The sequence below is a fragment of the Channa argus genome, chromosome 16 (genome assembly GCF_033026475.1).
Source record: "Channa argus isolate prfri chromosome 16, Channa argus male v1.0, whole genome shotgun sequence".
In the NCBI taxonomy this organism is placed as follows: domain Eukaryota; kingdom Metazoa; phylum Chordata; class Actinopteri; order Anabantiformes; family Channidae; genus Channa; species Channa argus.
The window spans coordinates 11,491,422-11,518,853 of NC_090212.1; the positions used below are offsets into that span (position 1 = coordinate 11,491,422).

The 27,432-nt window shown below is 42.9% G+C and overlaps 2 protein-coding genes across 9 annotated transcripts in view; one reads left to right on the forward strand and one right to left on the reverse strand.

Moving 5' to 3' along the window:
* kidins220a (kinase D-interacting substrate 220a) overlaps positions 1–18,865 on the forward strand; it is a 40,630-nt gene extending 21,765 nt beyond the window's left edge. For 2 of the 6 annotated variants that reach the window (XM_067480925.1, XM_067480926.1), the window contains 9 exons: positions 8,374–8,552; positions 10,241–10,452; positions 10,783–10,887; positions 13,313–13,345; positions 14,511–14,627; positions 14,851–14,949; positions 15,831–16,049; positions 16,829–17,050; positions 17,421–18,865. In XM_067480925.1, the coding sequence (XP_067337026.1) occupies positions 8,374–8,552; positions 10,241–10,452; positions 10,783–10,887; positions 13,313–13,345; positions 14,511–14,627; positions 14,851–14,949; positions 15,831–16,049; positions 16,829–17,050; positions 17,421–18,326 (2,092 nt within the window). In that variant the 3' untranslated portion in view covers positions 18,327–18,865. Of the gene's footprint in view, positions 1–8,373; positions 8,553–10,240; positions 10,453–10,782; positions 10,888–13,312; positions 13,346–14,510; positions 14,628–14,831; positions 14,950–15,830; positions 16,050–16,828; positions 17,051–17,420 lie in introns of those variants that run through there. The other 4 variants (XM_067480927.1, XM_067480929.1, XM_067480930.1 and 1 more) reach the window with 4 other exon arrangements.
* Positions 18,866–20,037: 1,172 nt separating this feature from the next.
* id2a (inhibitor of DNA binding 2a) lies at positions 20,038–22,404 on the reverse strand. 3 transcript variants are annotated; one of them, XM_067480936.1, is made up of 3 exons: positions 21,932–22,397; positions 21,572–21,632; positions 20,556–20,676 (listed from the first exon to the last, which is right to left on the reverse strand). In XM_067480936.1, the coding sequence occupies exons 1-2, from the start codon at positions 22,283–22,285 to the stop codon at positions 21,576–21,578; spliced, it is 411 nt and encodes a 136-aa protein (XP_067337037.1). In that variant the 5' UTR covers positions 22,286–22,397; the 3' UTR covers positions 20,556–20,676; positions 21,572–21,575. The 3 variants fall into 3 exon arrangements, with proteins under 3 accessions (XP_067337036.1, XP_067337037.1, XP_067337038.1); XM_067480935.1 differs by lacking the exon at positions 21,572–21,632 and having other exon boundaries at positions 20,038–20,676; positions 21,932–22,404; XM_067480937.1 differs by lacking the exon at positions 20,556–20,676 and having other exon boundaries at positions 21,570–21,632; positions 21,932–22,400.
* Positions 22,405–27,432: the final 5,028 nt, after the last annotated feature.

Below are 27,432 nucleotides of genomic sequence, written 5' to 3' on the forward strand. Positions count from 1 at the left end.
CAAACAAAAATATTCATTTATATTTAAATTGTACAGCCGTGTGACTTAGTGATGATTTTTAGCTATTTCTTTTATTTCTTTCATGTCATCTTTTCTCATGAGTCCGTTGTCCTTGTTTCTATTTTTTTTTCCAGCCATTAGTAATTTAATGACTGTAGCTAACCTAGCTCTTTCCTGCTTTATGGTTATTGCTTTAAGGGAGCCCTGCCATTTCCCAAGAGTGTTAATGGCACTTTGTATGTTTATTTGCTTGATGTTATTTAGACTCATTACATTTGCCTATTTAGTGGAAGCCCTATTATAAAGTAACTTGAATGAAAGAGCAAGTACGGCTTCTGGATGCTGTTCAAACTTTTCTGTTGGATACATTGGTTGTTTACTATATTTTTGGAAGTCTACTCACTTTTTTTTACTTTATTAAATTCTGCATGTACACATAGTACACATGCTCATTATCTTTTATAAAGTTGTTTGATCTGTGTTGATACATTAAATATTAAATACTTTAGTCAGTTATGCAGAATCCTGCATGTCTGGATGCAACTTCATGAATGCTGTAGACATCCTATAACCGTATCTGTCATTATCTCTAATGAACTGAAGTACTGTAGTTCAATATTAAAGGGTAAACATATTTGGACTTTATGATGTATGACGGTGGTCCCTTCTGAGAGTATTTTCTTCAATGCCCAGATCGCATTTTCAGCTGTAGAAAAAAAGTGTCAGTGGTCCACTGAGCAGGTTCCTGCACTGCTGTGACATCTGGTGCCCTGTCTGTGCCAGGATGCCCCCGCCACATGCAGGAGTGTGTTTCTGGCACTGCACCTGAACATTGTGTTCATTACACACATCCACACATACATACACACAAACTATTGCATTTCATGCACTTATAGAAACACATATAGACACTTTAGTTGTGGTAAAGTACCTGCATGTTGTAACTGTAATAAACAAATTATATAAACACTACTTGCAACTACAAACTTTTGTGTTTGAACATTTGCAAACAGTTACTTCAGATCATACTAAAATGAGTGTGGGGTACACATGCAACACATGTATACATACACACAATATTGACGAACGCACACACACCTAGCTCTCACACCAGTGCATGAACATATGCCACCCTCAACTCCTCTGAGAATCAGTGTAATTAATCAGGCCCTGAGATGCAGGCTGGGTTCAACAAACACACATATGTGCACACTGACACACAGAGTGCAGGAAGCAGAACACAGCAGACAAATTGTTGTCAGGTAAAGAAGTGGTCTTTTGGAAGCGTTGCTCATTGCAGTGTCTCTGTGTTTGCCAGTATTTGTTTGTAAAACAACAATTGTAAAACAATTATGCACAAACCAATCCCCCTTTCATAGCCGTGACAAGAACCAGACTCTTCTCGGACACTTCAAAACTTTTTCTGCTTGCACTAATCGCACTTTCAATGAATATGTAGCCAGGCAATTCAGTCTTAATTAGAGAGAGACTCCTAATCCAAGTACTGAAACATTAAGATGACACTCTCTTCATTCAGGATTACTTTAATTGGCACAATTATTGCAATTTGGTCGCAATTATGTGCTGGGATAAAAGTGCAGTTCCAAAGCTGTTGCAGGTGATTCTCTATATGTGGAATCCTTTAATAAGCTTTTAAATATCTGTACGTAAAAGTAATGGGAAGATCCTATTCTTTTCTTATGATAAATACTTTTGAACTTGTCCTGCCCTCAAGCGAAAACCTTTTTATTCTTTTCCACGCATCCTATTGTTCATGTGAATTCCCGTCGCATTTGTGACACTTTTTGTGATCTACATGCACATCAAATGCTCAACAATAGTTCTTTCCCTATTCTTCTGTCCTCCGAAGGAGCCCATTCTCCCTATCCTAAATCCCTCCAGAAGCAATTTCAATGAAAGACTAAGTAAAGCTGGTAATTTGATCAGTTGTTGCACTGCCATTTACTAAGAAGCCTGACTACATGAGTGAATTAGTAAAGGCTGGATGTTAAAGCACCTACTATACATATGTCTTAATTATTGACTCCATCACTGATAGGATAGTCTGCTGACAGGGGACCTGAGACAAAAACAAAAATATTATTGTTGAACAAATCTTAGCATTGGTGTGTTCATGCCTCAGACATATTCAGAGCCTTCGGTGATGCTGCTGCTCCAAGTGAGATAGTCTGGCTGCTGGACACACAGATTCATGCCTGTTCCCCTAGGTCCATTCCATTCAAGTATGTGTCTGTTCAGGATGCAGCATCGTTCCTCCATCCCTCAGGTGTTTGGCGGTGGTGACTCAGGCATGAATCAGCCACAGCCAGCTCCACCAACACTCAGCCCCCACTGAGCTGCTTAAAATGTAAGAAAAACACATGGCAACCATGTTCAGTGTCTAAAGGTGACACATGAGGTGTGTGTTTGCGTGCAAGGTGAGATTTTGATTGTGTATACCTGTCCATGGAATTGTGTGTAGTGGTGACCACATGAGGACGGAAAGAACGTCATGCAGCATTCTTTGTTAGAAAATCCTAAAAGCCCTTTTCATTTCAGCCCATAAGCCGAGGCTGAGGGATTAGTCTAATTGGTTTGAAACAAGAGAAGTGCTCTGTTCCCTTTTCTGTACAAAGCATAAGGAGTCATTTCAAAAGCAATAAAAACCTGTGCTCCACCTTTGACTGGCCTCTGCTCTTTAGTGATAAAGTCATCCATCAGTTGTGACAAGCTTTGATTAACATTTAGGTAAGACACTGAGGTAACAGGAAGAAAGGCTGAGAAGTAGACATCTGCCTGATACTTTGGTATTTTCTCTAGGCTTAAGCATTATCACTGCTCTCGCTCCCATTCTGTTGTTTCTTTTTAATCAAACTGTTGGAAGGTGGGGGTTTAATTATAAATGATGCAAGGTTAAAGGAGGGTCAGTGCTGACCTTTAAGTGGACAGTGAGATTTGCCACTCTGCCATGAGTAGACTTGATAATTACACACACGTGCACACACACACACACACACACATCGGGCTCTTAACTGACAATAACATTCCGACCCTTTTAAAGTCATGGAGGTCAGGTCATATTAGGGCTGGTGTGTGACTGGAAAACACACCAAAACATCAAGTGAGCAGGGCAAATTGAAGATTTAGCGTATCTGCTTTTAGAGCAGCACATGTAAAGGATTTTGTTATCAGATTTGTCTGCTGGGTTCCTTGAGCAAAATACTTCATGTGATCAGGAGAAGCTTTCACCTGCTGCCTCGGACTCAGACTCAAATTGGAGTGCAGAAGCTTTTGTATGATTGTAGTTTTACTAAACAACAAACATCCGGTCTTTCTCTAGATCCGTTTTTTCCCAGGCTCATGTGCTTATTGAAATTTGGCTATCTTATTCTCATCACATTGCTGGTGCATGGATCCCCTCTAAGGGAAGTTAACTATAGGACTACTAGTTGAGCCTGAGAATCGCAGACTTTATTTTTATCACACCCTGTATGGATTTTACTTCTGTAACAGAATGATTATCTGCTGCAGAAGAGCACATTTGTCTTCACTTCATCTGTCCACCCCTCATAACTCGGCATTGCTCAGTTTATCAGCTGGCCATTACAGCTATCAAACAACCACATGCTGACGATATGAACTTTGTGGTACAATTAGTGCCATAATGAATGAACTCTGCTATAGCCCTAGGATGCTCCAAACTCAACTCTTGCACATAAATCACAAAGCTGAGGTTTAATGTTTTTTGCTATTTGTCAAATATAAGGCCTTCGTTACTCAAAGTGGAGGGTTCAGCTAAGGTTTTTGGGGTCTGGAACAAGGAGGCTCCGTTTCGGCGCTGCACATGAGTTTAATCAACATTTCAGAGAACCACTGAGTCCTGAGCCCATTTCACTGAGAGGCCGCTTGCTCCTAAGCTGCTTGGTTTTTATCAGCCTGGTGTGTTTCCCATTAGCCTGCTTGTCTCTGTGGTTTGCTTTGGGATGCGCAGGTCCAGCTTAGTACAAGAGAGTTTCAATTATTGGACTAAACTTTGCCACGAGTATGTGTAGTATGGAAAGCAGATGCTGCCACAAGTTGGCAGAGGGCACTGCCAAGACAAGGAAACAAGAGAGACAGAAAGTTAGAGAGGAAAGCAGAGACACAGGGTGTCCACATTACTTGTAGCATTTGATTCAAATCAAGGAAATACGTCTGGATTTTAAGGAGACAAAGTACATGGCGTCATCTAAAGTAAAAACACATTTTTTCTCTCCCCCTCTGCCTTTGGGGTGGTGGAGGGCTTGGCAGCTTCCACTGTAACAATAACCTCTCTCAGCATTGATGCTGCGAGTCCACGCGCCAGCTTGCTGCTCTGTCTGCCCGCTCACTGTTTTCCCAGAGAGAGCCTCACTGGTTTCATCCCTGTGCTTGGCAGACACTGTGCCAGCAGCTCTGATATGACTCTGACCATCGGAGGAATGTGCCGGACCTGGGCCTGGTTAACTTCTTCACCCACACATTGTTGCACTGGTCACACAGTCTCACATAGAAGCTCTTGAGCTTCCCAAACACAATGTGCACAGCCGTTTGTCTGTTCTGTAGGCATCTGTCTCTGTCTTTGGGTCCCTTTATGGAAATGTTTGGCAGCAAGACCACCTCTTTGTGGCGTGTGTGCGCACGTTGTCCGTAAGCACAGAGGGCAGCTGTAAAGCAAAGTCAAGTGGCACATTCATAGTTTTAGTGCCCAAAGAGAAGACAGAAGGGATAGAAAGATTAATTCTGTTCATTCTCATCAGCTGCAGCGTGTGGGAGGTTGAGAGAAGAAGGAAGGCTATGCTCCAGTCAGCTTTGGGAACTATTAGCATTTGGATAAGCTCAGAAAGCTCCCAGTGGCTGCACCACACAGAGAGTAGTTGGGCCTAAGTGCCTGTACTGCTGCAGTTATAAGCTGGGTCCTGTCAATGGGCCCATTGTGCAGGAATGGCTGCTGGGATGCCTGACTGCCTTTATCTCACTCATCCTCGGCCTGCTTGAAAGTAGCATGCCGGTTTCCTTGGCACTCAAACCCGAGCATCCATCTTGTCATTTGGCCACTGATTGCTGATAAGAATGGCTTTGTTCATTTTGTCTGCATTGTCTGTTCACTGTGAGGATGTCAAAGTTATGTGTGTCACTCGCTTAATGCCAAGACCAGCAACCCATCAGTTAACTGCAAAGGAAGTCATTTAAAATGGTTAATCCTTACAGACACACTGGTGTTATTCAGTGGGTAGTCCTTGTTCTGTAACCCCATGAGTTCAACATGTGGCCCAGAATTGCTCTAATGGATTATGATCTGTCAGTTCATGAGTATTTATGTAACTTTGTCCATCTTCTCTTGCATTTTCCCAAAGACCTAACAAGGCCAGTGATGAAGTATGGATGTAACATTGTCTTTGTCCTGTCTCTCCACAGACTGACTAGTCAAGAATGGACCTCTGACTCTCCTGTTCTCCCTTTTCTTTCTTTTTGGTCTCTCTGTGTGTCAGTGACATCTCAGTGATGGATGTCCTAGATTTGTTGTTCTCACCAGGTCCTCGTTGGCTTTGGAAGTGGCAACTGACTGTTCTACTTGATGTTTTCACATGGCGTGACAGCATGCCAGAGCAAACACGCAGGCCGGCGAAATATGGGCAGTTGTAGCTAGTTTTTATAGATACTATTGCTGTTGGATGGTAAGTGTTTGGTGAAGCATGTTATGGCTGAGTGTCAAAGTGACACTTGGCTCTGTTTTCAGTTGTAATCTTATCTGATATATGAGCAAAATGATAATTATTATTATCATGCAAAAAATTATAAATGCGAAGAATCTAAAGTAGTCAATGCATCTGTTTGACAGTCTCTGTTGCATTATTATTGTCCATTCTTAGTTTTGGCATAGACTTCTGGGTGGATGAGCTATGCAATATGGTCCTATAAAAAGAATCCTTAGATTCCTTAGAAAGTCTTTGGAGGGTGGTCTCTGTGTAGCAAAAGGAAGTGCCCTGTGTATTTGTATGCATGTGTGAGTGAGAGAGTCACTGGCTCCTGTTGGTCTGTGTCTGCAGACCCACAAATAAACATCAGTAAGCCAGCTGGAAATGGAGAAAAAGCACAGGCTTCTCTCTCTGGCTATATATGGGTTAATACAGTTCATGGGAAAAGGAATCAAACACTCACACAAACATATACATGTGCTTCCACATGTGCACAAGCACACACTCCACTTCTGTTTCATTCCCCCACCCTCACTGCATAGGTGTCTTGAGTTGGACAATGCACAACTGTTTTTTTCTGTATTGTTTGAATCGGCGCTGGTGCTGTTCATGCATATATGTGCATGTGCAGGTAACATCTGTACTGTCCCACTCCTTCTTCCCCAGCAGAGATTATATGAGTGAGGTTCATCTCGGTGCGACTTTTTGGTTTTTGTTAAAGGTTCTAATAGAGAAAAGATCTGAGAAGGCTTTGTCCACTGGAGCCCAGCTGTACCTCAGCGTCTTTACGACCCACAGCTTACTCGCTCTTCTGTCAGTCCAGGTGTGCCTCTACAGGCAGTTAGGGACAGTGGGGTTTGGGTGATACACCTAGGCTGGTTTGCTGGGAGGTAAATCGCTTGACGATGATCACACAGGACTGGGGAGATATGTACAGTATGAGTGAATTATAGATGAAAAGATTTATATTCAGTGTAAATATCTACACCACTTCTTGGCATGTGAAAAAGACACCTCTGCATTTCTTGCCAGACTTGCACATTTGGTTAGAGACATCCTGCAATCACAAGGCAGTTGCGGGGTTCGAACCTATGACCTTGATGTCCATCACAGCCATCTGTCCTGTCACAGTGTCCTTGAACAGAAGGCTGGACCCCTACCTTTACACTCACTGTAACCAGTCTGTGTAGGCGTATCAACTAAAACCTAAAATGGATTTGAAGTGCAAGCTGCAGTGTACTTGTTTTCTTCATGTGGATCGGGTTCACAAGGAACATTTTAACCAGTGGTTTAACTGGATTTGAGAAACTGATGGATTATTAGCTATAACAACTGTGTGAGGTTCCGGTTAGATGCTGACCTCACCCTGACACGGCTTCCATGCTGAAGCAATGGTACTAATCATCCAATCGAGTCACAGAAAAGTCTGCCTGTATTCGCTCCTAAAAAACAGATCAGGCCCATGGGAAAAACCCAACTTATCAGCCTGTGTCCTCAGCAGAGCATACCAGTACACAGACTGGGCAGTGTGTGGGGAAGAGGGTGAGTCAGGGATAATCAGAGAAGAGAGAAGGTGATGCGGGGCATAGGGAGAGAAAATCATCTGCTGACAAATATGATAAATAGTTTAGATGAGAAATGGAGGCAGAGATGCAAAAAATGTCTGCTCCCCGCTGGAGTCTCTTCGTTCATCTGATAAGAGCGGCACATTCTGGTGATGAATGGCTGGTGTCATAAGTCACTCAGAGTTTCATATTTTCATATCTGAATGACGAGATTAATGAGTTCCAATGTAATGATTGCTCTGGGTTGTTGCTGTTTGCTTCCCTTGTAGCTCCAGCCACATGTTACACTGTCCTTGACTGAAGTGATATCTTTTTATAACCTTGTGCAGCTTTTATTGGATTTACTACATTATACAGTAACATGTCAGTGTTCACACTTAGTTTTCATCACTTCATAGATGCTACTGCCACTTCTAAACTATTGGTTTCAGCTTTAGTTCATACTGTGCGGTGCCAAAGGCAAACATTTCTATTTTCCATAAACTGCAACATTTTCCAAACATGGTGTTTACTTAAAGGCCGTGATAACAAACATCACGTTAACTGTAGCAGCGTATCGTGACGTGCTTCCGTCTGCTGCTTGCTAAATTACCCTGATTGTCATCTTCTCAGGTTTCCTCCTCTGCTGAGAAAAGATAACATCCCTCGCTCTATCTGTCCTCAAACATCCCCCCTTTCACTATCTTGCCTTCTCTAAATCCAGTTATCTCTCTACTCTCATGATGATGATGACCGTTGCATATCTCTTCAATCTTAACAGTACTGTTTGCTATTTCCTCTTTTCCTTTTTCATCAGAATGTGATGCTAAGCACTTATCACTGCAAATATACAAGAACATTGTGTAAACAAACATAAACACAGTGTGCAGAATTCATTTGGTTCTTTATAACCATTTGATTTTCCACAGAAAAGTCTAGAAAATGTTTGATTGCTTGTTTTTTTGATATACAGTCTATGGATTTGAAGATCCTACATTCCAACAACAAAATTGTGTCCAAATACCTAAGATACTTAAAAGTAAATATTAGTTTATTATCACTACTTCTAACCTTAATTCAGTCCCTATTCTGGGCTTCTTTTTCCTCTAAAGAATCTCCAACAACATTCCCACCACTAAGGATGTAGAGCCACTGCTAGAGATAGATGGAGACATCCGCAGCTTCGAGGTCTTCGTCTCCTCCAGGACGCCTGTCCTCACTGCCAGAGATGTGGAGATGTTCCTGCCCTGCACCGTCAACCTAGACCCTAAACTGAGGGAGATCATAGCAGGTTCGTACACAATTCCACACAGTTTTGTGCAGATTGGTGAAGGAAAAGTGTCATAGTTTTTGCCATAATAATGTGACGTGTGTAGATATGTTTGTGTTCCCGAGGCAAAATGAGGTTAGTCATACTCTTGTGTCTAAAGTCCATACAATGATTAAGTATACAGCAGCATAGAGAAACAGAACTGTCCTCTTTGTGATGTGTTGAATTCGAAGCCAGCTCATTTGGCAGTGACATTACTCATAACATTGCAGGAAGGTCTGCTCTGAAATCGCCCACTGCAGGGGCTCTCAGAAACCCACAGCTTGCTTCTCATTTCCAAACAATCAAATGTTGAACAGGTTTCCACTACAGCACTGTGGGATCAGGAAAATATTTTCACTCGCTGTCACCAATCTGCGCGTAGTGCTGCACCAAATTTCACAGTTTGTAGTTAGAGTGACGTAACACTGTAAGCCAAAGTGGCTCTGTGCTTTTGCTACTGGTCGTCAGCATCCATTCAGCCTGTACGGGAGTGTCAATGATGTCTGGTGTGAAGCCGCTTCATCATAGTGTTATGAGGCCACAGAAAACACACACACAAAGTCTGTTCTACGAAGCCAAGGTTGAGTCACGAAGGGCGCAGCTGACCATGCTCTGCAACCAGATGTCCAGTCTGGTTACACACACTACACTCTTTTTGTAGAAGTGTGTATACTTTTTAAATGTGTTTATTTGTGCGCGTTTGCTCAAAGGTGTGTCCCCAGGGAGCAGAAGGCAACCAATGCTCCTACCCAGCCATCCCGCTCGCCTCACTTCTTGGTGCCCAGTGTCCTGTGGCCAGCCAGTGGGCAGTGCTGTCAGTGATACCCGCCCATGAGCTTGACTCACATCATAAGGCCCCCATTGTGTTCACAGGCTGGATTGGGTCTCACTCTGTGTGTCATTCAGCAGCCACTTGTATAACCAGGAGACATTCTGGTGCCTGCTTCTGTTTCTGGTTCTTACTTTCTTGCCAGCCACACAGAGCCACTCTGTTCTGTCTCTGGGCTTATTTAACTTTTAATTTGCGAGGTTCCACTGAATTTCCCTAGTCAGCTACTACCCGACTCCTCTCGAAGTCAAATTGATTTATGTGAAAACAATTGTGGCAAAGCTCTTATGAGATAGTGCCTATGAGTTCACATGGTCTGCTTTGTTTGTTTACATGGGTGAGTGCAATGCCCTCCATGTGCCAGAGGCATCTCATGCCTGGTATAAAATTTGGAAAACACAGAATATCAGCACACCTGCTAGTTTGTGAGCAAACGGAGTAATAGGAATCAAAGTGAGAATTTAATTCACAGTTGAAGGTCGTTGTGATCGTAACATCTGCGCTTGTTTTCTTTCCAACATGTACTTGTTTGATTGTTTTCTATTTTGGATACAGAGAAAATGCTCAGGAAGGACATTCTTGTTGTATCCCCAGCAGTGTTTCCAGAATCAAGAATTTTGCTTTTTGTGCGTCAATTGTTTGATATGTATTTTTCTCTGTGGATTCACAACTGCCTAAACTCTCGAGAGATGATGAAATAAAGCTAAATTATTGATGCGTGGGTGGATCTAAAGGGTCTTTATAGTCATCGCCAAGATATGATCATCAGCATCGCAGATAAACAGTTCCTTCTTTCCTGTTCTTGGTCTTGTTTCCCCCCGGCTTTGTCCTCCCTTAGATGTGCGTGCAGCCAGGGAGCAGATGCACATGGGAGGAGTGACCTATCCCACGCTGCCCCTCCAAGAGGCAGTGCCCCGTCCCCAGTCAGGTTATGTTCAGCACTCCACTGCCTGCTCCCCGTCAAGCTCCTTTCCCGGATCCCTGCCTCCTCAGCCCCACAGTGCCTTCTTCAGCGGGATGACTGGTCCTCAACATCCCTTCTACAACCGGGTGAGAAAGAACAGAGGGTTGTTGTACTCTTTACAGTCATCATGTGTCCATAAGAACCCAATGAAAAAACTAATAATCCCACTGAATGCTGGGAATTATTGCCTGCTCTCTAACAGTGACACTAGAAACAACCGTTAACTTATTAGCAGTGTACAATGTGACCATTGTTTTTTAATATATGACCCTCACTTTATGTTTGTGTTTTTTTTTTCCCCACTGCATATATTTTCACATGTATGTTTAAACTCCCTCATATGATTTTATAATTTTCATTTATTTTTTACCCCTTCTCCTCTTTCCATCCTCTTCTCCATTTTCCCTTCCTCCTAGCCTTATTTCCCCCATAATGTGTATCACCTGCCACGGCACCATGTCCCCTCATTCTTCCGCCCTTCCATTAAAACACCTGGTCAACCTAAGGACACCAATGGACTTGTAAGTAAAGCTGGATTCACTTAGCATATATTTTTACCTTGAACTCATCAGATATACTACGTGTTATAGTTACATTTTGCAACAAGTTATCTGCGTATATAGATTGATTGAAAGCCTAAGCCACTTTTGCTTCAATCTGTCTTCTGTTCGAAGGTTTCTGAAACTGAAACTAACTTACATTAGACAGTGTTTTCACAAAGGTACAAAGGATAGCTAATTCAAATATTTTTATTAAACTTACAAACACTCAAATTCAGGACATATTGCTATTATATATTGGTAATTGTTCAACATACAGTCAGGTCCATTGTGTCGACATAGTGCACACCACACAAAGTCTGACCACTAATTTACTTTTGTACTAAATTTATAATTTAACCCTTCCTCTTCTCTTACCTGCCTCTTTTGTCCGTCCGTCTTTTTCTCTTAATGTGTTTTAGCTTAAAACTTTTCCGTGACATGATTTTTATTGCTCTCCTGTTTACACTGTCTCTGGATCCAACCACTTCCAAGCTCCTGACACTGATGGGGCTTTTTCCCAGTTTTTGAGCCCAAACTCAGGTCAAAGGCATAGAAGGTTTTCCATAAACGGAGACGCCAAAAAGTCAAACATTCATTAGTCCTTCCTTTTGTATACAGTCCTTGTCTTCATTCTATGTCCATGTCAGGTTGTTATTGCAGATGATGCCAGAGAAGGTCTCTCCTCCTGTCGCTCTGACCCCATCATGGTAACTTGACTAATATCAGCCCATACACTGCATACATTCTCACATACAGTAGCGGTGGACTCCAAAAATGCAAATATGCGATCAGTTCTTCATTATCTGCCCCTTGACCTGATGATTTGCCTCACTTGTAGTGTATTGTGTTGCATGCAAAAAATGTACACTATATGTTATGCAGACTACTTATTTTGTCACTGTTTAAAGAACCTGTGATAACAAATATAGACTCTAGATAACACTCTTACTAACTAATGCAGATGTAAATATAGCGTGCTGACTGACATTACCTTAAAGTAGAGCAGCAGAATAGCAGTTCCCATTTTCATATAAATGAACTGAAGTGTTAAGTGTCTCACTTCAGGAATCCATAAAGTTGTGCTTTAAAGAACTAAATCTCTACGCTCTAATGTTCACGCATTTCAAGAGAATACAGCTTCCATTAGAAAAATTTGATTATAATACTCAGGAGATTTGTGCTCCACAAAGCTACTTATAATGGCAGTGCCTGCAAGCATTTAAAGGAACTGTATAAAAGATTTAAATATAGATTACTGGGTAATGTTCCATTCCTTTATCTCCTCCATGACCGTATTTCTCTCTTTAATTTTTTAAAGAAATCTCTTTCCTTATAGCTTCATCAGTCGTAAATTGTATGCAGTTCTTTGTTCTTCATATCTTCCTCTGCTCGTTTGTCTCTTTTCTTCTCCTTTCTTCCTCAGTCCAAATTTTAAGTTCCCTTCCATTATGGCTTTTCTACATATATTAACCTATTTCATCCCTTTTTGGTTCACACTTCGTCTCTTTGTGTGCTCACATAGGAGTCTGTGCATGTGTGTGTACACTTACTGATTTTGTGTAATTCTGGATATGTATGCAGGTCTAGCCCATTGTAATTGCTTCGCAGATGTGTGTAATATGTGTGTAATATAAGTATGGATTCCTTGGGCTGTCGGGATTATCATCAGAGCAACTGTTGGGGCTGGCAGCACACGCACGCACACACACACACACTGACAATGAGCCTACCTCTGGTTGAGCTTATCTCTTTACCAAGGCGCTTCCTCCCTCACAGAGCTCTGTTTCCTCTTCCCCATCCTTCTGCCCAGCCCTGAGCTCAACCCAGCTGTAATTACAGTCTTATCACACACACACTGGAAGGGTTCACACAAACATGCAGACACAGCCACAGACATTTACGCCTTTGCTCATGTTCTTAGAACACACGGTTGCAGTCAGAATGGAGAAGTCATATTCAAGACAAGAATTGAAACTTCATCTTTTTCTGTGCAGAGTGAGAGGTGTCTCATTCTCTTAACGATTTTTCTCTCTGTTTCTGCCTCATACACAATCCATCCACTGCAGCAATAATGACTCTAAAAGCTCACTGATTCCAGCGAAAACACAATCTCCTTGTGTAATAATTCTACTTCCAATAGCCTCTTCTTTTCCAGTCTGACATGGCTTGATGGCTATACAGCTGCTGCAAAGGAGCCATATCGTTTCCTGCCGTGAGGCATACAAATGTCTGTCTGCGCTGTTTTAAGTGTCCCTCCTCTCCCCATGATCATGAGTTCAACAGGTCTTAGTTTCCGACTCTACTTCCTTTTTCACAAGCACAGTCCAAAGTGTATAATGTTATAAATGTCTGTGTGTATTTTTGTCTGATAGTTGGTCTGTGTTTCTTTTGTCTCCTTATCAAGCATTTAAAGTCTTTACCCCACAAATTAAAACAGGTACACCTTTAGTTTCATGGCTACTTCCATCTACTACCCTTTCTCCATGTTCAACCTATTTCTACCTGATCTCTAACATTTCTAACATAGGGTAATTGCTACCAAGCATGCTGTAGAAAGACATAATACAGACTCATCAGTAGAAGTCAGTACCAGACACGACTTTTGGTCATGTAGTAGTTCATTAACATAGACTCATTCTAGAGTAAAATGTCTTCTATGAGGACATTAACTCCGTAAGTGTCAGTCTTCCTCCTCTTGCAATTACAGAGAGTTCGGCAACTACTATTATGTACTATGTTATGTTAGCTATGTTAGTTTATTTTTGTCTTGCAAGCATTCACAGGCCAACTAAGCTCTGCTCTCCTCTTCTGTGAATCCGGAAAAAAAGCTGGAGGGTTTAGTTTGAAGCCATGTCTTAATGGTGTTAATAGGTGGGAGAGACTAGAGATGCTGAGAGAAGGAGTGTGAAGTAAAGATGGATTAAGGAAGAAACAGAGTGATGGAAAAAGAGTTGGAGGTCAATGCAGGAGGCTGAGATGAAGGAAGGAAGGAAGGCACAAGAGTGAGGTTCACAAAGACAAGCAGAGCCAGAGGGAGAGGGGTGAGTGAAGAAAGGGAGGAGGGGTGGGACAAAAGGAGAGTGGATGAGGTTTGTTTAGTTTTGTGCCAGCAGGGTAGTGTGTTGGCTGTCTGTGAGGTCTTATTAGACAGGATCAACAGGCCAGTGGTATCAGTCACATCACGTTTCGTAGCTGCTTGGTAGCCACCGCTTCAGTGTGGCTCCACTCAGCAGCCGCTCACAGACTTAGAGACTCCATTCTTTAAGTGCTGTGCACACACTTTACATGCTTATATATACACTGGAAAACAGAATAGGGCAGGTAACGGTCTATTTGGATAGGTTGGCAGCTTTGTTTACTCTTCCAGTTACACTGTGTGACTGATAGAGAATTACTGTGCTGGACTGTGGTTTTGCACCTCTGTGTGCCTCGCAGTAACAGGCCTGCATGTCTCTTTGCCAGGAATAGTTGCTCGTTTGGCCTGATCAGTGTGTTGGAGTGTTAAGTTGCCATAGCAGAGTGTGTGAGTTTTGTGTGGTTGGTCAGTGGACTGAGCTTATATATAGTCTACTTTTTCTTAAATTATATGTGTGTTTGTACAGGTCTCTCCTGCAATCCTGCTCAGCTCTATGAGCACAGATGCAGTGTGCGAGCATCTCAAACAGATAGATGGACTCGACTCCAGCATGCTGCCTGAGTATTCTGCCACCATAAAGAAGGTGTGTGTTAATAAAATGTGATTTGTTTCTCTATCAAACATTTAGAGCATAATTTAGCAGAAAACCTCTATTTTCTTATACAGTTTTTGATATTGCATGTTGTTCTCTTCATTTGACTTTTCCCTAATGCAGTTCCTTCTACTCCGCTTTACTACATGATTGGTTTTACTTTTTTTGGCTTGATTCAACTTTGCACATCAACAGATCAGTCTGTCCCTTTCAGGCTAATGTAAATGGTCGAGTGCTGTCTCAGTGTAACCTGGACGAGCTGAAGAAAGAGATGGAGATGAACTTTGGTGACTGGCAGCTCTTCAGGGCAATGGTGAGATTAAAGTCCTCTCGAACTTGGCCTAGTAGCTTGCTGTAGTATAGTTGCTATGTATCATACGTGTAATGTTTTTTTGCAAATGGGATAAGAGAAGATTTGCGAGTGTGGCGTCCAACCGAAATAAGTGGGCCATCAGTAGACATAACTGGTAAAGGAAACACAGTCCGCCAGCTAAACGAACAACTCAGTCGTTATTCTGAAGATCTGAAATAAACTTACAATAGCCTGTATTCTCTTCACCCCTTGATACTTTGTAGACACTAACCTCTGCCATTTCCATCCTGTTGATGCATGTCAGCTTTCGTATATTTCTAAAGAAAAGCAAAACAGCATCTAATTATACGACATGTTGCACTGCACTGAGACAACGGGACAGGATATTTCAGAGTCTGTATCAAGAATAGGGCACTACCCAGTCAAACACAGCCATGGCTAAAATCACATCCACATGTAGCCAGCTCCACTACATCAGATGTGAGGCTATGTTCCTTATACCAACCCAAAGCCCCACATCGGTCATGTTATATCTATGATCCTATGCAGAGCTCACATAGGCACAACTGGAAAATGCAGTAGTTGTACGGCTGCATGTGCTAAACAGTGTTGTGTTGCCAGGACACAGCCAGCACGGCCATCTGGTTCAAGATGGCTGACAGATATCTGGATGAAGGGAGGTTATTGTCAGGGAGGAAAGCACAGCTGAATAGCTCTACTTAAGGAAGCACATGCTCTTGTTGTTGTTGCTGTCTAACATACTTGGTTTATATGTCACATGCTTTGAAAAAGCGTGAGTAACACTCACGTTGTGTCCTGAAACCAAAATCAAAAGAATTATTGTTGGGAATGGGAAATGTTGACCTGACATCTTTTTCAAGGTGATGGAACAACGTCAGGTTGAAAGCCAGGCTCTTCTTCAGGATGAGTCCCGAGCTGCTAGCGAACAGGGCAGCAGCGTGCACCATGGGGATCCCAGCAGACGCTCGAGGAGGGCCCAGCATGAAGCAGCGGCCTTCAGCCTCAACCTCAGCTTTGAAGAGCTTAGTGGAGCAGGGTTGGAGGAGCCTCCGAGACATAGCAAAAACTCACACTGCCCGGTCAGTCTTCCTGCAGCTCAGTGTAAATACATCAGAACAGCAGATATCATTATTTATTGTTTGTGTCCACATTAAAGCCGCAGATACGTATACATGTACAAAAGAGGTAAGAAGCGTAAAAGATGCCGTTGTAAGGCCATGTGTGTATATGTAACACTCACACATAGGTCACACACCCTATACATGGTCACGTGTCCCCTGCACTAAACACTTGTTTAGCTTCTGTTTTAGTGACCTCAATGGTTTCACATTAGTGTGGTGAGCTAGAAAAAGGAACTGCAGAGGAAACTTACAGTGCTCTTGAAGATGACAGAATTAAAAATACACACACACACACAGACACACAGACAAACACACGCTGCACTAAAAGGTGTCAAGGGGCCCCATGTTCTGTTATTTTCACCTTTTCTATTCACAATTTGCAAAATCTCTCGGATACAAGCAAACACAAGCAAGCAGCTGCCTCTGCTGCTGTTTTTATATGATCTCACTTTGTGATCTGTTGCGAATTCAAATGATTTAACACTGAAAACACACCACAGCTTTCATTTCCACTTTGCTGGGACTCTTTGCCAATAACTTTTTCCTGTATCAACTACACAAATTTAATATATGCCACATAGTTGTCACATTTTTTATTTATTATATTGTCATGTGCTCTAGGTCCGCAGCCTACAACAGCACAGCAGTCTTACTCTATAGCTTACAGCATAAACATGTTCCTCAACAAACTTGCATGGATGTTTGCACATCACTTAAGGTTTTTTTCATCTTGTCAGGTGGCAAATCACCGAACCTCAAGCATGTCCAGTCTCAACTCCCAGGAATCCTCTAATGACATCTGCAAGCTGACAGACAAGCAGCAGGCTGAATATCGTGATGCCTACAGGGAGTACATAGCTCAAATGGCCCAGCTGGAGATGTCTGGTAGTGGGGGAGAGAGGCCCTTGCAACCCCACCCTGGACAGTTCCTTCAGGCTGCCAGCTCAGAGGACAAAGGGGTGGGTGGACAGTCACAAGTACACTGTCACATTTTTGTTACTGCCTCACTGATGGCATACATCCTTTAGCTGAATCAGAGTAGAGGCTTCCATTATCAGATTACAGTACTTTTAAATAACCAAGACACAGTTCTGAGATCAGGCTTCATGCAATGTCCTTGTAAAAGTTGTGTTTTGTTGTATTTCCTGGGCTGGGAAAGGCAGATCACTGTTTCTTGCCTTTATTCATTTCTGATTTATACTCGCTTTCCTCTTGGCACATGTAGCTGAGACAGGAACCTGCTCTTCGGAGGCTTCTCGGCCATTAACATATGATACTGTATGTATATATATCATGTTGAACTCATTAAATCTGCTTCCAATTTCTCAGGCCAAAGATGGAGCTGACCTGGACAGCCGCAAGTCCTTCACCAAGAGAGGTTCCAAGATCACTGATGCCACGGACTACGCCTCAGGGACTGACGCCCAGCCCCTAGACCCCATCAGTGAAGAGGATGAGAAGCTGGACCACAGCTCAGCCTTAAGGAATCCAGGCACCAGGAAGAAGGCTGCTGGCTCATACTACCTCAAACTGCCCAACGACGAAGACTCAGGCCCAGAAGAAGCTGACAACACCACCCCTCTCCTCCACAAAGACGCACGGGCTTTGTCTTCTCAGAGATTCTCACATCCTACAGGGCTGCTGACCAAACCTGGCTTCATTGCTGAAATCCTCTTGGATAAGAAGGATTCATCTGACTCAGGAATGCGCTCCAGTGACAGTTCCTCAGAGCGCTCCCTGGAAGAGCCTGAAGGAGATGCTGACAGTGAGAGGGAAACACTGAAGCCCAGTCTAATTGAACTGGAACTTGAAGGAATGGTGAAGAAGAGAGGTCTCCTCCCCAGCAGCCTTAGTGGCCTGCAGGACGCCACAGTGGCCCGCATGTCCATATGTTCTGAGGCTCCATCCGAGACCAGCCTTATGGCCAGCAGCCCAGAGGAAGTGTGGCCATCCAGCGGTGTCACCAACCTCAACCACACTGCCAGCAACACCACCCTTAATAACAACGCAAGCAGTCCAACTAACACCACCAACACTAACACCAACAACAGTCGTCAGCTGCAGGCTAATATCACAGACGCACACTCGCTTACCACCTCCTCCGGCATCAACGATTTGCCAACTGTCATAATCACCCCTGGCAGCAGCAGCACTGCCAACACCACGGCTGCCGCCATCCACAACCAGAACCTGTGTACCATTAGCCTGGGAGATGAGAGGGAGAGCATCCTCTGAGGATCTGGTTGTCATTCTCAGAAGGATCTTGAAGGCTTCTTGATGTTGGTTGACATAGTAAACCAGTTGATGTTGTGTCACATTGCAAGGAATTAGAATAGAAATGTGTTGTGCTGTTGAGGTGAAAATGTAGGATGTGTTGCCATGAATCAAAAGTAGTGTTTGACCTCTGTAACAAGGCCTTTTGGTATCCTGTGTGTTTGAATAGGTAGCGTGATTACTGTCTTATTTGAATGTGAAACTGGTAAGTTTACTGTAGGAATGTTAAATGTTGTGGACATTTATATTACACAAGATAAAAAGTGTTGCTTCAGGAAATGTAGTCCCGACTGAAAAAGCTGATGTTATTTTAGCTCTAGTCTCAGACGTGTTTTGTTTGTTAGTAAATTTCAAATAGATGGCAATGTAGATGGGTCCAATCTCTTGTTGGTCATTTGTCTGGTAGAAGAAATGGGTGTGCTCAACTCCAAAGTAGTTTCCATAGTTCTTTGTGAAACTGATTTTTTTTCCCATATTAATAAATATTTACCTATACAGAACCTTTAGTCTTTTTGAGTCACATCTCTGTAGGATTTATCTAGTAAATACAGTGTCATACACCAACTTAAAATCTTCCCTTTATTTATAATAAAGTCTCAGTGAAGTGGGTTTCACGGTGTCCGATAGATGGCGCCAATCTCCATACAAAAAGGTAGAGAAGACTGGTGGCACGGACACTACCTGTCAGTATCACACAGAGCCACAGCTCAGGGACCCCAAAGTGGTTGGGCCTCTTTAATGTATTTGTCTTAAATATTAGAATTTATGTGTAGTAAGTTTTATTAATACTCTTCATGAATTTGAATCATGTAAAGAGGTCTCTCACCAGTTGAGACCATCCTCAGGGTAAAATCAGATGTGCTTTTTGAGTCCAGTCTGATATTTTCACTCCAGAAATCCGCAGACACTATGCTCCACTGCAAAGGCAGGAAAATAACTTGACAGTTTTCTCTGTAGGGCAGCAAATACCACCAGTAACCCAATGCGAGTGTTGCCAACTTTATTAACAATGCACAATAGTGTGTCACAACAGTTAATTTAAGTCCTAGATGTTCGGTTTGTCAGTGTTCATTGACATTTAGCTTTTCTGGCCCTAGGTGCTCTCGCCATTTCAGGTAGTTTGTGATAAAGTCAATGGACACCAGTGCTTTTTGGTTAGGACATGTTTTTGAAATGGAGTCAGTGGAAAGCAACAAGCCCTACGAAACCACGCTCATAAATTCATCCTAATGGTTTGAATGTTGGTCGTTAACGAGTTACTGGTAGCACCTCAAGTTAAGTTTAGCATTAAAAAAAATATATATATATATATATATAAAAGTCAACGTGGTTCCTTGTTTCAGGTTGTCACGCTAAACCATTTAGTCCATTTTAAATAGAATGAGAAAATTAAAGTGGTGTCAATGCGCCCCAAATAAGCTTGTGCAACTGTTTACCTCGGGGAAGTGTTGACGCTGTATTTTAGATTATAGGTCACATACCACAGGTCTGATAAGAAAACTTTGTTGTGGGATTTGTTTTTAAAGGGCGTCACATGTTCTGTGACCAGACAGCCCAGTTATGTCCACATTACGGAGAAAGTCAGCCGAACGCGCTGCTGGAAACTGACTTTACGCAAAAAAAAGTGTTTCTCCATTCTCCAAACTGTAGCCCTTTCCCAAATAAACACATGTTCAAATTGCGTTTTTGATTTATTTTGTATAAAAAAGGTACAATTTACATTACTTTTATAAAAAGTTTCAGCATAATTAAGTACAACATTACACTTTTGCAGAAGTTTCAAATTCCTGCAACTATACAAGATAAACTCTCGGTAAGAGTTCACAAGGTTTCATTCTTTCATTTTAACTTTTTTTTTTTAAACAGCGTCCAGTCCTTCATGTGCCAACAATTCTGACAAGACAAGACTAAACTTTTTACAGTAACTAACCAAGTTGTCTTTTCTATTCACGTTCCCACCTCCGCAAAAAAAGCGAAGACTTCAACAAGGAGAGGGACAGGGGTGGTGGGGAAATAAATCCTTGTGACAATAATCTCGTTTTTCCTCCCACTGTCGGAAATATAACGCGCCTTCCCTTTCCAGAAAGGACCCACAAATAAAAAAAAAAGTCTTAAGTTAAATAATATTGAAGTGTCCAAACAGAAAACACATCACATAAGATTGTCCCATAATAAGCAAAAGTCTCTTGATTTCAGCTTCAGAAGGAGAAAAAAGAAAGAAAAAAGAAAAATCCAGGCCTGGAGGACAGAGGTTGGAGGGGGAAAGTCCTGCTCCCCAGGTCCTGTGTGTTTTTGCGTCTTGACCAAACACCTGCAAGATTGAGACAGAGAGAGAGGCGTGTTTAGAAAATGCAAACAGGGCACAGATCCGGACAGACTGGCGCCAGAGGGGAAGCCGCAGTTTTTAACATTTAACCAAACACTCCCAATACTATGCAAACCCTGCGCTCCAGATGTACACACAGCGTGAAAGAGGAGGAGGACACACACACACGCGCTTCTCACACAACTTCATCCTACAATCTGGGGAAGAATCAGCGTAATTGCCGCTCAGCTGGCGCCTACCCACTTCTTGTACCAATTATGTGCAGACGTCGTAGTAGCAGTAATCCAAACAGCCATTATTTTTCCTGTTGCAGATGCTCTTCATTATAGACACAAGAGGGTATAATACAACCCTGACGACTACTACTTATATACAGTAACCCAAGCAGCCTGGAGCGAATCTCTGCCGTTTTAGGCCACCAAACCCGGGTGCAAAACATCTACCAGCGCAATGTCTTTGACCACAGCAGATGAGACAGAATTATTTCATTAATGCGATAAGTCTTTATATCTGGGTCACCTTTCTGACACACTGAAGTCCTACAGGGGCCCATAGTGTAAGCCATTTGTTTGAGACACGGCTGGTAACTGAAGTGTCTGCTTTTAAGTCTCTACAACAATTAAAATATGAATATAAGCTTATCAAAACTAGATTCCAGACAAGCCACAACTGACGCCCCAGTGTTGCAGCGCATTCTCATGCAAAAACATATTGGTATCATAACAGCAACGTGAGACGACAACCACATTAACAGGGAACAAATGGATTGGTAAATGGTAATTCTAGCCCATTCTGCTCCAGCAGACTGGGAGACAGGCTGTAGCAGAGCCTAAAAGCCCTGGACAGAATGCAGCAGCAGACATGAGGACAGCCTACTTACCGCTTTAACGATGCAGAGTCCGGCTGTCATCTGTCATCAGCTCTGATGGCAACTCCGGGGACTGAAAACAAACAAACAAACAAGCGAACCAAATGTTAATTCTTCACGCAGCATCCGACTGAGGTGACTGGCGTTGCATCAGTGTTATGCAGGTCGAGTCTGTTCCTCGTCTGATTGTGAACAAAAGGGGGAAAAAAAATATGCCATTTTCTTTTCCAACAAGCCATTTTGTGCGAGTTACGCATAGGCTACAAAGGCGCACTGGCTATGCGCACAAATACAAACCCACTAAATATCTCTCACGACACACAAGGCTATTGTTTTCCAATTAAGAGGCTCGTTTAGCTACGGTGTAATTACCTGTAATGACAAGATGCTGATATCTGTATTGAGGGTGGTCAGAGGGGTCCTGGATGGAGCCTGCCCCGGTCGCGCAGGGTGATGCAGGCTGGTTAGTGCGACACTGGAGTCCAGCGCAATCTGCAGGTCCAGGATGTAGTCGATGACATGCTGCAGGATTTCCATCTTGCTGACGTTCTTGTTCTGGGGGATGCTCGGCACCAGCTCCTTCAGCTTGGAGTAGCAGTCGTTCATGTTGTAAAGCAGGCTGAGCGGGTCGTCCACCGGGGTCTTGCTCCGAGAGATTCCCAAGGAGTGCTCTGATAAATTCGCGCTGTTTTTCCGGAAGGACCGAACGGGGCTTATTGCTTTCATTTTCGTCAGTGTTAGGTAAAGCGAGAGGTTTTGATTGCGTCGATCTCTTGCTTCTTCAAAGTCCTGCTTTTGCCAAACGATCAGCGATCAGACTGGATTACTAAGCTGTCAGTGTGGTTTATATAGGCAGGAGGCTAGGCATGCGGCAGGGGCAGGCTAAACGCCCTGATTGGGGGCGGACGCGGTGCCATTCAACGCCTTTTAGCTCTACTATTGGCCGGTCTCCCTGACACCCCTCCTTTTGCCTCCGCGTTACCAGTGGCAACGCATGTTGGAGGCGGAACCCAGAGGGCGCTTCCCCAGCTCCGGTGGGCAATTTGGAAAATTAAGCCCTTACCTGTTTCTGATCAAGAAAATTAATGAATTGCATGTCTATCAGTCGACTGTGGCAATGTGTGAGCACGCACCACTAACTTTGGCTTCATCATTTAAATGTGATCTCACAGTTTTGTGATGGAGATCAAGCAGAAAGAAAGACTATTAGTAAGGTGTACTGAAAAATTGAAATACGAGCAGCGTTTATTATGAATCATAAAGACAGTTTGTGTCTGAACACATTTATTACTGACAGAACAATATCATATTGTCACTCATCACTCATCCTTCTGTGTATAATCACACACGTTTTGGTTGACGTGCGGTTTTGGAGGTGTGGAGCAGTGATGATAGGTATCAGATCAGGCGCGCCTGATCCTAATTCACAGCAGCCCGGACCGGTGTGAAGGCGAGTTTATGAGTCTGAAGAACAAACCCAGAGAGTCTCTATTAGAAAGAAATGTGTGAGTGACAAATTGGAAATAGATTCGACCAGGAAAATGGTCACAGCAGCACCAAGACAGTTGGTAGTTGTTTTTTACGCATGAGAAAATGAATTTGTGTGGTACTGTTTGTACAAAAACATCTGATTTAGTAAATGGAGGCACTATTTTTTAATAGTATTTTATTATTGTTATGAGCAGTGGCCCAAATTTGCCACAGCTGAGCGTATAAGCTTTGCCCTGTTAAAAGTTTAGAGATTGAATTATTAGTATTGTATTTTTCACAGTTCATCTGTAAAACAGTTGCAGTCGTGTAAGGATTTGCAAGTGCGCCAAATGTCAGTTTTATCCAACGCTCTACTCCGTTGTTTTGAAATGGATTTGCGTATCGAAACCCTACAGTAAAGCGCCTCATTGTTAATTGTCACCTGAGTACGTTGGGTGTCAAAGTTCATTAAGTCGTGGCCTACAAATGTGGCTTTCATATCTCAACACGTGACGAGGTGAATAACTATTATTGACGCTTTAATGTTTTCTGAATGAGTCATTTGTTTGTAGGAATTACACGCTGCATTCTTCAGCTGGAGGTGATGGGAGGCTGTTTGATGCTGCGCTAACTAATTGCCCCCGGGGGCATCTGTGGACTGTTGTGATGTGCTCGATTTTGGCTTTGTAGATTAACCCCCCCCCCCCCCCCCCCCACAGATAAATGTAAAAACCAACGCATTTTTAAAGAAACCTTGATATCACTTAGCCTATAATTTGCAATGGAGAGACTGGAAAAGATAATATTCCTAATATTTTGGGCTTTATTTAAATGTATTTATTTTGCAAGAAATTGCAGCAGAAGGACACAGTCCTAAAAGCCGAAATAATACAAGAGTGCACAGTCTGCAGGAGCAGTCCTGAGAAGCAAAGCTATTCGATTACACAAAAAATGAAAAGATAAGTTACTCCAATCTCTAATAATTAATATTCAGATCATTTCGTGATCAGATATACTCTTCATAAGTATGTATCATACCAGTTTGGCGGTATTTTGAACACACCATAGACACCCTAAGTGCCATTCTTTTTGCGCGCGCTTGTATTGTGCAGACACGGACCTTCTGTCTGACAAACCTGCTCTTTATGCATTTCTAATATAATCTGGAACTCCTGCAGTCTGTGTCCACATCTGGTGCAATAGGATTTTTCCATTTTCTCCCCTTCTTCCTTGTGCTCCCACAGCTGTGTACATTTCACAGGACGCCTCTGACCGATGTCTGTCAGACGAGTGATGAATTGGCGCAAGAGCACGTCGGTGCAAAGCCGAGCGAACCACCGGTACCGGCAGCCTTACCTTTACCTCTCTCCACTGTTTCTCTTTCCTCTACACACCCACTCTCTCTCTCTCTCTCTCTGTCTGTCTTGGAGCAGACTCTCTGGCGCCGGCGCCGTGACGTCACCCATTCACTGCAGCCCTCGAGCCAGCCCTCGCGGCGCCGCTGAGGCGGTTTCCACGGAGACTGGATTTCGGGGCTGTCACTCCGAGGTGGTTCTCTCTCAGCTGATCAACCCGGGGGCTGAACCAGACAAGTCTGAACACCCGGTACCTACAGGGGTTAAGGTCGCTGCAGGTTGAAGTCCTGGTGGTGCTTTCACGGTCCAGCTACTCTGTGGTGGATTATACGTCATGTAACACACGTATATGAAGGAGGTGGATGACACAACCGCCTCCACCAAGAACCACCAGTGATGGAATGTAATAAAGTACATTCCCTCAATTACCCTCTAGCATTCGTTTTTTTTTTCTTTGTCTTTTTTGGAGCCTTTCCCTTCCATGCTATAGACTACTTCTTCTACTTCAGGGAAACGCCGAAACTTGGTACTTTTTGGTTTCTGTTTACTTAACAGATTATGTTTTTAGCTATACAACAGGGGTTACAAATATAAACTCTAATTTATTGCTTCAGTAGCTTACTTCATCTCCAGAATCCAACTATTTCTTTACAGTATAGGTACTTGTGCTCTTGATCCTTGTAAGAGCTATGGGTTTGACTGCCTTTTATGTACCATGCTTTTCTTTAAATTGATTTTACTTGTTATAAAACATTTGCATGTTGTAGTTTTACTTACTATTTAAACTTCCTCCATCATACATCCACTTAAGTAGACTTTTAATTTAGGTCACTTTTATTCAATAACACAAGTTCATAAGTACTTGTTGGCCTACTTTATATAGTAAGTCATATGTTTATAGAAAAGCCTATGGAATTATTAAAAGGAGCTGCACCATCCCCACTGGCCTTTGCACTTCTCTGTCTACGCATAAGCAATATTTCAACTGAAGGACTACTTCATCATTAAAATTGTATTTCTTGCTTTTATTTGTTCTTCACTTTTCTTACAATGTACTTTATGGTGACACCTCCCATTCTTTCTTCTGAAAGTAGAGGCTACCATTGAAATCATTTTCCCTTAAATGTGTCAGTCGGGGTGGGATTGAAATTCTTCCATGAAACGTGGGAGAGATCAACTTTTGCCATATTTTTACTCATAAACAGCTCTCAGGAAAAACAAATATTAACTTAGTTTTAACTTGTTTGTCATAGGAGCGCTCTCTCATCCCTGCGTATTTCATAGTTGTTTCCAGATGTGGCAGTATGATGACTAACCTCAACTAATGCTGTCAACTTTGACATTTATTTATTTACCATATGCCTTGTAAACGTCAGGGGCGAGGACTAAAAAAACCAACAACAACCTTGTAACCAAACAGCCAAACATTTCCCATGCAACCCACGCGCAACCAATGAGCAACAAATCATTTTTGACGTCTCCCTTAAGTTTTTTTTCCCCCTCCTCATCCTGTCTCAAAAGTCACTCAACAGTTCTAGTGAACAAATAAAAGCCCTTCTCTTCCTGGTCACCGACCTATTAGTTTGGGGTTCAGGAGATAAGGGTCGGAAAACAAAGCGGAGCTGCCAGCCAGCTGAAGTGCGCCCTGTTGCCCCGGCGTCGGACTGTCTGCGCTCCGGTCAACTTGATCCTCCTCCCTGCAGCTGCACTTAGCTCTAAATATTAGGCCGATTTGAAATGATTTACCCGTTTCTCCTAAAGGCAAAAATAATTTTTTTACGACAGAAGACGCAACATTTTTGGGTGACCTGTTCTGAAGACAGAACAGCTACGTGCGCAAAAGCATTACGCCAACATGGCGCTGTTTCAAGCATGGTAATTAACCGAAAACAGAAAAGGGGGAAAAAAAACCTACAACTGGTGTTTTTCAGCTACCAAACGATTAATATCCTGCTATCAGAGGTCATCATTTCTCACGCAGCACCTTAAGAGTGTGATAAAGTCTGAAGAACTTGCAGAAACGGTGTACGTTCTAACTCGTGCCTTCATAAAGACTTTTTATTCACCAAATGTAGCCTAAACGTACAAACCGCGGACTTTATGAAAACATACAGTGAGCTCCTCTGCAGAATTCCTTCCGTGTCCTTCGCAGTAACAACACCGGGGAACCGCTGACAACTTTTTATCGTCCAAGAGAAACGAAAGATCTCGCGCTCTAGTCTTCCTGATTGAGCTGCCACGCGCCTGTCGCGTGGACGACTGTACACAACAACAGAGGCGCACGGACTCTGGTAGCAGCCTCGACCCCCGTGGGGCGTGGTCTGCCTTCATACACCCCCAAAACGGTGTAGAGCCACCGACGGTGAACGCAAGGAACTGTGATCTGCACCAGGTGAAGAACCAGCAGCCGAAACACCAGTGGAGCCAACAAAACCTGGCAACCTCTTGGCGGAAAATCATTGGTGCAGTGCAGCGCAGTCTAGAGCTTCATATATGGTCATTTGTTATCGTGCAGATTCTTTTTTTTTTATTAGTAATTTTTATTGTGATATCGATTCTCATAGCCCAAATTTGTTCTTGTTAAACCAAACAATTAATTAAACATCTCAATATCTTAGTGTGAAATGGTAAAGTTCAGACCTCTGCAGATCATCTGACTGTTCTGGTGCACATTTTATATTGATCATCACACATTTAGCACAAGTTCATCTGCTTGTGATGCTTCTGTCTTTGTGAAAACTTCCACATGAAGGTAAAAAGTACCTGCGATCTAACCAGTTTTTTGGCCTTGACTAAAATACATCTGGTCAGCCACTATTATCCCTCACTCTGTCTACCTCCCGCCTCTCATCAGTCTCCCCTGTGGTCCAGATGGGACTCTCTCTGCTCTCTGAGCAACAGCCATTGAGGCCTGGCTCTATTGTAACGTGAGAGGCTGCAGCAGGCACACGGACAGGCAGGAAGCACTGGGAGAGATGAATGAATGGGAGATATTAGGTGGCCAGATTGGACAGCGAGACAAAGGCACCATGGCTGCCCGAGTGCCTT

What these genes read in the sequence shown, in the direction of transcription:
- id2a (XM_067480935.1), bottom strand. Translation starts at nt 22,285, where the DNA reads ATGAAAGCAATAAGCCCCGTTCGGTCCTTCCGGAAAAACAGCGCGAAT. An exon ending in TCAGCATCTTGTCATTACAG is followed by an intron (nt 20,677 to 21,931) that starts GTAATTACACCG and finishes TCAATCTTGCAG; the next exon opens with GTGTTTGGTCAAGACGCAAA.